The 13081-nt window shown below is 37.4% G+C and overlaps 1 protein-coding gene across 1 annotated transcript; it reads left to right on the forward strand.

The window, feature by feature from the left end:
* Positions 1–4517: 4517 nt before the first annotated feature.
* snrpd2 (small nuclear ribonucleoprotein D2 polypeptide) lies at positions 4518–8762 on the forward strand. The gene is made up of 3 exons (XM_046073882.1): positions 4518–4674; positions 6002–6181; positions 8377–8762. Coding segments are annotated over exons 1-3 (357 nt in total). The 5' UTR covers positions 4518–4672; the 3' UTR covers positions 8552–8762.
* The last annotated feature ends 4319 nt before the right edge of the window (positions 8763–13081 follow it).

Raw genomic sequence — 13081 nt, forward strand, 5'->3', positions numbered from 1 at the left:
CTGTAGAATTTAGACGTAGATGTAAAAAGCCAGAGCGTCCTAACGAGAACCCGCAAAACTGGAATTTCTTGAGTTTATTAAAGCCTGGTCAATTAAAACTACCCGCAATATTGTCCTACCTATATTTCTTTGTGTTACAGCGAAGTAGGTCTATATCTAAATTGAAATGGAAAACGTTTTGCAGTAGAGTTGTGTCATTTCATAATTTCCAAAAAAGAAAAACTGCTGATGAATAAACAACATACAGTGTCTCACATACATTCAAATTTAAGCAAACGGGTTTTTTTTCACCATATCCAAAAATATGCAAAAATATATGCACGAGTTAACCTATTTTAAAACACGTCAGTATATCAGAGACGTAGCCTACGTTGTTTTAATATATGTTTTTATATAGCTACCTGGTCTGCATCTGTTAACTGAAACTATATTCCTGTTTTAGAAACGGTCTCCACTTATTGAACTTCTATGAATTATTTCAGTATAGAAACCGAAGTGATGTTTGCGCGCATGTCGCTGTTTTGGGCCTGATGCCATCATCTGAAATGATCCTACTGCAAAATGACTAAGAATGAAATAAATAAAAATGAAAATATGAATCTCTCTTAAGTTATTCGTTTGCCTGCATGTTGACCATAACCTTTTAACGCTATGTAGCCTAGTTGAAGTTGTGATATGATAAGAGTAGGCTTATAGGCGAGAAGAACACGTTCAACTAACTTAATTTTAAAATGTAATGAAATAATTTTTGGTCCAAGGAGGTGAAATCGTTTTGAAGTATAGAAACATGTAAGCCAATATGGAAGGAAAAAAAACATAAACGATAATTAAACTGCTCTTTTGCTGCATTTATTGTCTTCTACTTAGTTAATGTTGCAACTAAATAATATTACATTAGACTATTTTAATTAGCCTACATGTAATTAAACGATGAATAATACATTTTTAATTGTGTTTTCTTTCACTTCATTAAAACTGTTGTTGATTGTTCTTATTTGGCTGTGTTATTATTAGGCTAAATGTTTCACTCGGGAGGTTTGAGCCCACACAACAACGAATAGGCTATAGACTGATTTGACAATTTAAAGAAGCCTAAAATTTGAGAGGCCTCTTTATGGGCATGCAGTAATCTACTTTTTCTCCTCCCACTTAAGATCAACAGTTCAAATGTGCACCTGAAGCTTTATTGAAGAGACATCATGTTGAAACAGCGCGCAGACTGTAACTTCAGTAGGTAGACATTTCCAGTCCCGCTGATCTTATTGATCTGTCTTGTGTTTCACCCGGCGCTGACATCACTGCCTGTTAAACTTTCCCTCACCTCTCCCAGTCTTTCCCCCTAAGATAGGCTATAAATTCATAAAATAAAAAAAATAAATAAAAAGATGCACGAGGATACTGATTGGAGCCGCTTTCTGGACGGCTGCCTCCTTCAGACAAAAGACTCTTTATACCAAAAGACCCTAGCCCGTCACCTTCCCAAGCCCAGTCACATTCACAGTCGCCTGTGGTTAAAGCAGACTGGGACTGGATCGGGTAACTTCACTGTTGGCAAACTCACGGTCTACATAGATACAAAGATAGTAATATTTTCATTACTGGCGTGCGTAATTGTGGTCGCAGCAAAGCGCACCGGGGCAGGGCTGTGAATCAACAGGTGAGTTTTATCGCCAGAGGCAAGAGCAAAAAGATACTGTTTGCTGTTAAATAACCAGCTCTACTAATGATAACCACAAAGCTGTAAATCACCCTGCAATATCCATGTTGATCATGTGCTAAAAGTTCCATCCATCCATCCATTGTCACCCGCTTATCCTGTGTACAGGGTCGCTGGGGGCTAAAAGTTGCGTATTTTAAATAATAAGGTGGTTTTTCCTCAACAGAGTTCCTAGTGTCTGATGGAATTGTGCCACCAAGATCAATATAAAGTAAAACAGACTATACTTAAATCATTTAAGGGACTGTACAAAAATTATATGGGAAGGGAGTTACAAAAGGTGGAGAGACTTGTTATTGTGGAAAGGAGGTAGTGTAATGTTTTTAGGGTAGCAGTGGATGGTTTTTAATTTTTATAATCACAAATGTATATTTTATTTCAATCTAACCTTGTTTTTTTATTGTAACAACCAATACAAATAAAAAAACACATACACATGTGCCATGTGCAGGTTGTCTCTATATGAATTTATTTTACCCATCAAAATCAGACATTATGACCGATATGTCAGTTCTGTGAATCAGAATAGATGTGGATCATCATAGTTATTAGTGACTGATTGTTTTCTCTCCACAGAGCCATGTCTACAGCAGCTGCCACCTTCACTATTTTGCACCATAAACAACAGCAGAACAGTAATATGTGTCAAAGTGCACTTGAAATATATTATAATATATATATATAAGTTCGACATCACACATTTAAAACATGTTCCTCTCCAGCGGGGAAAGCATTTCTTTTTTATTAAAAGAGAAATTTAACATTCAGTCACCCTCTGCATCATTTCCACACAGTCCCTAAATAAAGCAGTGCTTTGGGCCATAACCAAATGTTATCGTACACATTATTAAGTTGTTTCAGAGTAATAGAAGTATTTTCTTCTTGCCTATCTGCACTGGTTGTAGCTTAATCTCTGCTCTCTTAATTGGGTTACAGCAAAAGTGTTTTCATTTCGCAGCAGTCCCATCACATGTAGGCTAATGATACACTGAGCTCATTTTACAGGCCCACTGCTCAACAGTTTAAGATGCAAGTCTTTTGGCTGAGGTAGGTGTGCTTCATAAAGATATAATGCAGCTCTGGAAATCAATCCTACACACTCGCCTCTCTCAACAGCACACAGGCTGCTATTATCCACAGCAAGTGGCTTCCACAGGTAGATCTGCCACCCTTTGAAATAAGGTGGGTGGGTTGTACACCCCCGGCGTCTGTCTGTCTCTTGCCAGAAAGCCAATCTCTCAGTGTCTTATTGCTGCTGTGTAGATAATAGCCTACATCCCTGTCTCTCACTCTCTCACACACACACACTTTCCCCTCGTTCTTGTAGTGTTAAAGAACAAACAAAGACTTATCTGTTTGGGTCTGCGGTATCACTTTGGCTTCTCCCTCTCTTTTCCTGTGACAATTTCTTTAACAGACAGTGGATATGTTTTTTAAATGAGAAATCAACTTCTTCTCTTACTCTTTGGTCTCATACCACCAGCATGTAGTGGTAGAATGGGTTTTCAGATACTTTTAAGTGAAAATAGCAGTACTTTTAAACTGTACACTGTAAAACTGCTCCAGAAAGATTTCTGCATTTTCAATACTGAGTTCATTCTCTAATTGCTATCAGCTATATGTGCTTACAGAATCAAAAGTAAACACATTATACTGTAGAATATAGCTAGCTTATATATATATTGTATTTTATATGCCCACAACTATATTTGTCAAATGATTGTAGTGGAGTAAAAATATCTACAATATACCTTTGAGATGTAATGGAGAATATAACATGTAGGAACTTGAGTACAAGCAAATGTTTCTCAAAATTATACTTTACTAATTTACCAGTGGTGGAATGTAACTAAATACATTTATTCAATTACTGCTCTTAGGTAGGCTACTTAAGTGCAGTAATTGAGTAAATTATAGGCTACCATTGTTTGCAACTTTATAAGCTACTTTCAATCTACCTCATTTCAGAGGGAAATATTGTACTTTTTGCTCCACTACATTTATTTGACATCTTTAGATATGTATTGCTTTGCAAATTTAGATTATTACTACAAAATATATATCAATTAATACATGATGATATATTATTATAGATTAGGCTACACATAAGTACTATATAAAATGGCCTAGTTAAAATTAGCTCCAGCTGCAACATTAGTAATGCTTACACATCAATAATCATAATCCAATAATATCATATACAGTGCATATCAAAAGTCTACACACCCCTGTTAAAATGCCAGGTTGTTGTGATGTAAAATAATGAGACAAAGATAAATCATGTCAGAACTTTTTCTACCTTTAATGAGAACAATTCAATTGAAAAACAAATTGAAATCTTCGAGGGGGATAGACTTCTCATATCTACTGCAGGAAGGAGATAGGTTTATTTGTTACATTACAACAGGTTGTAAAGTGCAATTAAGTTTTTAACTCCCTTCTGCTACGTAGCAGACAATAGTAGTTCTAAATAAAGTATATTCAATGAAGCAGTGCTGAGGATGAATTTGAATTTAAAAGTCTCATAGCTTGGGGGGGCTGCTCTGCAGTCTGGTGGTGCGACAGAAGATTCTTTTTTCATGCTCTTATCTTGTTTTTTTTTGTATTATTCTTTACACTTGTTAAAGCACTTTGTAACTTGTTTTTGAAAAGTGCTCTACAAATAAGGATTATTATTCTATATCTCTTCCCAGGGTGAGAAGGCTGTTGCAAGGGTGGGTGCTGTGCTTAATATCAAATGCATGGCTGGTTTGATGTAACACTTTTAGGACGGTGTAGTAGTAACCCGGTAGTTGTTACAAAATGTTGAAGCGCGTATTCGTTAACCCGGAAGTAGGTCGACGCACGCGAGTCCGGTAGAAACGTTGCAGTCGCAGACACGAAGGTAACGTTACCTGGTGGAGACGAGACGAGCGGGATACGATCTGAGATAACCGTCTTTATAAATCAGCAACCATGTAAGTATCTATGATGATTAAACAGTCTTTAGAAGGATGGTCATTTTCGGTCTCAGAGCCTGAGCTCTGAATCGGAGCAAATAATAGCTAAAGGCTGTAATGCTAAGCTAATTAGGCCAGCATTTTATGAGAGTCTGCAACCAAGGCCGGTTAGCTAGAATATATAAACATTTTCAGGTCTAGCTATGTTATAACTACGTTACTCTTACAGTATTATATTTTGTATATATTATATATAAAATTCCTGATTCATTCATGTTTAAACTGTTTTGGTTTAAAACTGAAAAGCTACGAGTCTGAAGGCACACAAAAGCTTTGTACTACGCTAGTTAGCCAAATGCTAACATCAAGAAAAGTTTTGAGCATGCGCATTCTTGCTTGTGTTCAGTTACATTAAAACAGCTTGTAATAAATAACGTTATTCGGATGGGATAATCTAGCTTTCAGTCTTTGCCAAAAGGTTAAGTTAATTGTCTTGCATCGTCTTGCATGAGAGCTATATCCGTATTAGCAAAAATGAAAGGGAAAAATGAAGTGTAAAAGCTCTATCCACCTCCTGAAAGTTACATTTGTGTTAGTGGGAAAGTTTCCTTGGTGGGTGGGTGTGTGTTTTCGGGCATATGTTTGATAATGTTCTGATAATAATAAATGTGTGAACCGAACTGTAACGTTAAACTTCTGATATTTACTGTGGTTATATTAATATATTACAAGTGAAGTGAATCAGTTTACTTTAGTAATGTCTACACTGTGGTGTTTTATTTTGGTCCAAGTGTGTAAGCTGTGGAAACACATTCTTTGTTATCTCAATGTGATGTTAACTTTTGTTGGCACAGTGAAAAACATGAAGAGTATACAACAAAAAGCAATACAACCCAACCTCTGGGACAGTAATAAAGTATGAAAACAACACTGTTACTTTATTAAGCAAAAATACATTGTAATGATTCATTCAAACAACAAAGAACTGGTTAATTTTGAAGAGTTGAATTTTAATGTAAATCTTTTATTTGATTTTCCCATGAAACAGAAAACGGATTGCTATTTGCTTTTGCATATTTAAAAACAATGACAGGGAGGGACTTGTTGCAGATATTGATTGGCGTTTACAGTGGGTACTATATTCCCTGTTGGTCTGTGAGACTGTGTTTGGTCCAAACAGGCCAGTGGCTGGCCAATCAACTTGCCTGGCATACTTTTTTTTTCTGGCCCTGGGCCATCAGGCCATTGCTTATGTCGAACCCTGTATAGTCCTGCCATTCTGATAATACATACATAATTATTTATTGTCAACATCTTAATTGGTATTGTTTTGCATGTTTTTCAGGAGTCTATTAACAAAACCCAAGTCGGAGATGACCCCTGAGGAGCTCCAGAAACGAGAGGAAGAGGAGTTCAACACTGGCCCTCTGTCTGTGCTCACCCAGTCAGTCAAGAACAACACTCAGGTCCTCATTAACTGTCGCAACAACAAGAAGCTGCTCGGAAGAGTCAAGGCTTTTGACAGGTAGTGAGCTCCCCTGACTTATTACTTAGCGGGTTTGAGAGGATAATATGAGATGAGTATTTTATTAAATCAAATAGTTTTGTAAGATTTCACAGCCTTGTTATTACTTTTAATTCAAGATGGTATTTTGATATCACTAACCAGAAAGTCCTTTTGATGTTGTTACAATAATTCATTGTGCTTACTTTCCACAAGAGGGCTTTAAACGCTTTGATATAACCATTATAGCAATAAATGACGGTCTAAAAACACCTGTCCTGATTTTAAGGCTGCAACTAACAATAATTATTATTACTGATTAATCTGCCGATTTATTTTAACAAATAATCATTTAGTCTATAAAATCCTTTGGTTCGTATGGTTCGTTCTTTGGTTATTTCGTGTCAAAACCAAATCGGAAAAACCAAGTCGTTTTTTGTTTTTTCTGTTTTTAAGCCCAAACAGAAAAACAAAGCAGCTGCCTTTTGTTCTATCTATGACCGGTGTTGTATCCTTACTGGTTTTCAAATTAACTGGTTGATGTACACGTGCGCCTGCAGTCTTCATGAACCAGAGAGAATGATCGCCGACCGCAGCGCACCCGATCGCTCCCGCAACCTCTTCTCCCTTGCCTTGTACACTCCAGCACCCCGCTCCCCAACCGGCGTACTGGACAGTCAGTGGTCGTTCCCCCTGGCTAGATGAAGTTCGATGCTCCTGTTTTACGCATAGCCTAATCCATGTGCCTACCACAGCTGGAGGCTCTCCGCAGCGCCGCGAAACCTTCTAGATTCTTCCATCTCACGAAGAAAATAAAGGTCAGGCGGAAACCGTGTAGAGAAGCTGAACAAAAATTACCCGCACCTTTTAATCCAGGCCGATTTAACTAATAACAGTTCATGTTTGCTGTGTACCATTGGATGTACTCACAACTATCACTGAATTAATTTGATATTGAAAAAATCTTAAAAACCGGAGGATTCTTGGGCAACTTCTTGCTAGTGAGTTACAAACTGAACGGTGAGCCTCTTGTTTTTCTAACTAAAAACCCACCTATGTTGATGTTCAAGCTCATCTTAATTACATTTAATCAGGCACCGCCTTCGCCCAAGTGTATCTGCTGCAGGTTTAGTGTAGCAGATACGTGTTACAAGTGTAACACACAAAGCTACATGAATCGGTCATATTAAAAAAACAAAATCAATATTTTTCCGTTTTGTTTTTAAAACAGAAAAACAAAAACATTTTTTTTGTTTTCTGTTTTTCTGCTTTGGTTTTAAAACGGAAAAACCAGAAAACAACTTGGGTTTTTGTTTTTTTCCAATGTGGTTTTGAAATGAAATAATGAAATGAACCATACACGGATTCCATAGCCACAAGTGATGTATTAAAATTGTTTCCTTTGTCCAACCAACTGTCTAAAACCTAAAGATTCATTTACTCTCGTAAATGACAAAGACAAGCAGCATCTCATCATTTAAGAGGTGGAAACCAGTAAATATTTTTGACATTTTAGCTTGTAAAATAACTGAAACGATGAAGTAATGTATTATCAAAATAGTTGGCGATTCATTTTCTTTCCATCGATTAATTGGCTAATCATTGTAGTTCTACCTGATTTATTACTGAACACTCGGCTGATTTAAAGATATATGGTTAAAATACCTGATACAATAATACATATCAAATCAATTGCTGCATACTTACTCACTGAGGATTGTACTGGACAGAGACACCTGTCAAAGTGAGACATGTATCAGTCTCTGTGCCAAAATATGCCAATAAAAACCCCAAAATATTAAAAAACAACCTCAAATAGTAAATTGGCATGCCGTCATGATAATATGGTGAACAGAATATTTATTTTGCTTTCAGTTTGTCTTGAGTTTTATGTTTTACAGTAGTAAATATCTGTGTCATTTAAACTCTAAATTTATTTAGATTAAGGTATTATGATTCTAAAGACAATCAAGTGTTTTTTCCCCATGGAGAAAGGCAGACGACAGGCCTGCACCACTCCTGACTTTTGTTCATATCTAAGAGAAAATTCGTGTGTGTGAATACCACAAATTATCTTAAATTACCTGTGTGTGCCATTTAAGAATAAATCTGTATATAAGAGTGATTTGTGCTTGAGGCTCATTGACTTATATTCATTTCTTTTAAAAATCAGTAATAACATGTTTCAGAGTTTTACATCCTTTCTGTCCTTTCAGGCACTGCAACATGGTCTTGGAGAATGTGAAGGAGATGTGGACAGAAGTTCCCAAGAGCGGGAAGGGAAAGAAGAAGTCTAAGCCTGTGAATAAGGACCGCTACATTTCTAAAATGTTCCTGAGGGGGGACTCTGTCATCATTGTGCTGAGAAATCCTCTGATCACAGGAAAATGAACTCTTTATACTATAGGCGCCCAGCTGAACCAGTCTCAGGGGCTTCTTCTCTTTGTTTTTGTGTTATTTTTGTTTTTTTTTTAATAAATGATTTGAAGGCAGTGGACTACCATTAATGGAAACGTCTTTGTTTGGTTGTTATTTTGTGGTTGGATCACTGCTGTCACTACTGGGTAACATACATAGTGTCAAAATTAAAACATTATTTTCACACCTGGTTTTGCGTAGTTTTCTGTATTTTTCATTTTAATAATAAAAGTGATGACTAGATTGAAGTGTGTATTTTTTTATTTAATCTTTTTTTTTTCTAATAATCACACTTAAGTTTCAAATCTCCTTTATTTTACAATTTTCATTATTAATTAAATTTTTTGGGAGATTATATTATACCAGTAGTTTCCATTGTTCCATGCTACCCAAGTAGATTTTGTGGATCTCACTTATGTATAGTACACTACATCAGATGTATGAGAAACGCTCGGCGAAGATTTTTTTTCTTGGCTATCCTTGCATCCTCCTCCTCCCGCTGTCACCCTTTTCACTCTCCCCTGACAGCATCTTAGGTGTCGGGCTTGATTTCACTCAGCAGCGCTCAATATGCGACAAACTGCCGTTTAAAGGCCCACTGCATTATTGATGAGACCAGATGTGCTGACTGTCACTTCACACCCTCATCTCTCTCCATTTCAAGCTGTGCCCCTCTGCCGCTCGGCCCCTCCTGACCACTTTGTTAATTGTCTTAATAGCTTAACAGCTAGTCTCGCCTTACTTCACTCTAACAGTTGGCGCCTAACCTCTGCTCTTTGGTGCTCTCAAATTTAGTGGTCATGTACGGGATTGTGATTGTGTGAGTTAATAGAAAGCTTGTATTTTACAATTTTTGGAGAGCTGAGTTGCACTGATTTCTGAATCAGCATTGAAGCCCCCTTGTGTTAAGCTGTAGGCCATATAATTAAAATATAGCTAATTTTTCTGTCCAAAAACTTCTTAGATTCCCTTGTAAAAATCTACTTCACTATGCCTAAACTTTCCTTCCTGCTACAATAGTCTTTCGTCCTTATAGCTTTACCATTTATTTATAATACCTTATATTACACACAATGTTACTACTTTCACTATTAACCCTAGCACGCCTAAGGGGCGGCACCTGTGTTAGGTCTGTGTGTGGGCAACAAGGCCTAACTGATTTACAGCCCTCAGGTGTAGGACTCAGCCACTGGGAGAATCAATCTGAGCACTGGATTTGAAATGCAGTGAACTTTTATGACTTTTATATGACTAATGCAATGGTACCTATTGCTCCCCTGCTCCAGGCAAATCTTGACATCTACCAAAAGTTTGAAGAGATCCTGTTTCAGGGGCTGGAAAACTTTTAAAAGGTTTTGAGCTGCCAGGCCCAAGGCTTCAGTAAACACAGCTGCTGCTTAGTGCCCCATAGCCCCCAGATTAGTCAAGTGCTTACTACTTTTAAAATGACTTCCTATACTTATAATTTAATCTGATTGTACAGATATTGTTTTTGCACTTGCATAAGAAAACTATTGAACAGACATTGTTTTCCAAGGTTCATATAATACTTGTTTATAGCATTCAAGCATGGAGGTTCATTCTTGAGCAAATCATTTTATTATTTTGGGAACAAAATAGTGCAATCTCGAAGGCCCACTTAACCGTTACCTCCCGATCTTCGTCAGTGAATAGAGTTGCTCCGGGTTGTCCGTTAGCAAACAAGGTTACAAATATTTAAAACAAACATTAAACCTGTAAGATCAACAAGATAAAGATTGTGAAGAGGAAATGGGCTAATGACGGTAAAACTAAACTAGAAGTGCGCATAAAGCATGAAAAACGATCAAACTTATCCCCTCTGAAATTAAATTTGTTGTGTTGTGTGTTGCTACAACAAATAATAAGGCTCACACTTTTCCCAATCCATCCATCCATCCATCCATCCATCGTCAACCGCTTATCCTGCGTACAGGGTCGCGGGGGGCTGGAGTCAATCCCAGCTGACATCGGGCGAAAGGCGGGGTACACCCTGGACAGGTCCTTTTCCCAATCCATAGAAATGAAAATATGTGAGTGTTGAGGTCACTGAAAATTTTTGAGTGAAATAAGGCAATCCGGCTGAATTTGGCTGGACTCTGGACTCCCAGACAATTTCTACAAATGGATCCATTGAGCTACATGTCCAAGTGTAAAAACACACAGTCAATACAACAATTAAAGATCTGTATATATAGCCCTATGCATGGTGGAAGAAGAATTGAAATCATTTAGGTACTTAAAAAGTGTTAAATGCTGCATTAAAGAAAAGACAACTTTATAAAATCCTGCAGGCACTAGTAGTCATGCATTAACATGTAAACAGTAAGCTACTTTAATGCTATTGCAGGTGCTATTGAGGTGGAACTCATTTAAATGCTTTATATTTTGTTGAAGTTAAATCAATTACACAGCATCTATATGTAGAATAAAAATAGGCTCCTCAAGTAAATTAGTTACATTCCACCACTGTTTGTGTCCAACCCATAGATTGTACCCTATTTATCCAAAGCTTGGAGGGGACAGTGTTTAACCACCCCTAAATTTTTCCTCCGGGCATTTGGGATAGCTAAAGCCACCTAACTGTGCTGAATACTGGCGCAGGACCAATATTATCAGTCTCTGCATGCATTCAGATGGGCACATTTTATGGCTAAAGGTGACAAAAAGATGTTTGTTTAGCGGACAACGTCGGGCATATCAAGAGAATTGACCAGTATGCTTAGAGGCCTGCATGGTGGCCACCCAAATAAGGTATTTAGGATGTCCAGTATATATGATGGGTCACCAGCAAAATCAAGATAGGACATTTAATTAAAGTGAAGTTAATCGCAAAATCACTTCTCAAAATAATTATCCTCACAGTTGCAACATCCTGGGACAAAGCACTGTAAAATAGCCGGTCTATTTGGAGATGTCTGAGATAAAAACAACTTTGGGGACCTGCTTGTTCAGTATCTTCATGCGCTTTTCTCATGTTACTTCACTCATCTCAAAGACACTTCAAGAAGTCTCTTTCCCTCCAGATTTTGGCGCGGTAGAGGCGGGGTGGTGAGCGATCCACAAGCAGGAAGGCATATGTTTTATTCAGTAGGTAAGCGATAAGAGGGGGGAAGTGTGATTATGATAGCGATCGGCCATGCATCGATACTCGAGCCTCCGAGCAACGCGACACCGTGCAGCGCATCGATCGGGCCCGGTAACCGGAGCCACCGCCGCAGTTTGTTTTCAAGCAGAGCCACGGCCCGGGTGTCAGAGCCGGCTAGGCCAGGTGGAGAGAGAAGAGGAGGAGGAGGAAGAGAGGGCATCGGCTCCGTAAACACACAAACACTGCCTCCACTCATATCTCTTTAAATGTGAATGACAGTAACTGCAAGGACACATTCAGTGGCAGTCAAAACAAGAGGGATCAGGCGTATCGACCCGGACCTATTTACAAACAAGCACTGCTGTAGTGGCGAAGCAAGAGGGCTAAACCTGGTCTGCTGATTTCTTTAAAAATTGAAATTGAAATGCTATTTTTACCTGGAGAACATCTGTGGTGGATGAAGTATTAAGTAAAGTAGGCTACCTACTAATATACCTCACTGTTAAAACACTGTTACAAATACAAATAGACTACACTGAAAATGTTACTTAAGTAAAAATATGTAAGGAAAATGTAAAGTGTTAAATGTTAAAGTAGCCTTCTCAATGCAGAATGAAAAAAATGCCCTGTGACTGTTAGGCCTATACTTTTAGATTTTATGTCATTAGATTGTTATTCCTCATCCATTAATGTAAAAGCAGGTTTTTATATTGTAGCTGACTGCAATTAATGATTATTTTCATTTTGGATTAATCTGCTGCTAGATGTCACAGTTACCCAGAGCCAAAGTGACACTTTCACAATGCTTGTTTTGTCAGTCCAAACCTCAGTTATTAAAAAATACATTAAAATAAAGGAAAAGCAGCAAATCTTCACATTTGTGAACATGAAATGTTTTTAAATGATTATCACAATAGTTGCCAGTTAATTAAATGGCAGTTTAATTTACAAATCACAATATTCATATTTTTTTCTATTTGTATGTTTTGTTTGTTAAAATCTTACTTTGTAAAGTAACTAGTAACTAAAGCTGTAAGAAAAATGTAAGTATAAAGTACAACATTTTCCTCTGAGATGTATTGGAATAGAAGTAGAAAGTGGCATAAACAGAAAATACTCAAGTAAAGTACAAATACCTCTAATTTGTACTTAAGTACAGTATTTGAGCAAATGTACTTGGTGATTGTCCTCCACTGGAGATAATAAGGACTTTTCATGACTGTTCAGTGGCTTTTTTGTATGTCTGTTGCAATCATGGGAGAATGATCAGTGGTGGTGTTTCAGGCATATAGGGAACATAGGCCTACTTGTGATTGTATTCATACTGAGGTCTTGTTCAAACTTTCCATTATCCTGAGCTTTTTGTCTGTGTTGGGTGGTGAAGAATACTAAATATC

The sequence above is a fragment of the Micropterus dolomieu genome, linkage group LG17, assembly GCF_021292245.1.
Source record: "Micropterus dolomieu isolate WLL.071019.BEF.003 ecotype Adirondacks linkage group LG17, ASM2129224v1, whole genome shotgun sequence".
Taxonomy (NCBI): domain Eukaryota; kingdom Metazoa; phylum Chordata; class Actinopteri; order Centrarchiformes; family Centrarchidae; genus Micropterus; species Micropterus dolomieu.

Excerpts from the sequence above, each read along its gene's own strand:
- snrpd2 (XM_046073882.1), top strand. Across the intron at positions 6,182-8,376 it reads AGAGTCAAGGCTTTTGACAG|GCACTGCAACATGGTCTTGG; the intron begins GTAGTGAGCTCC and ends CTGTCCTTTCAG.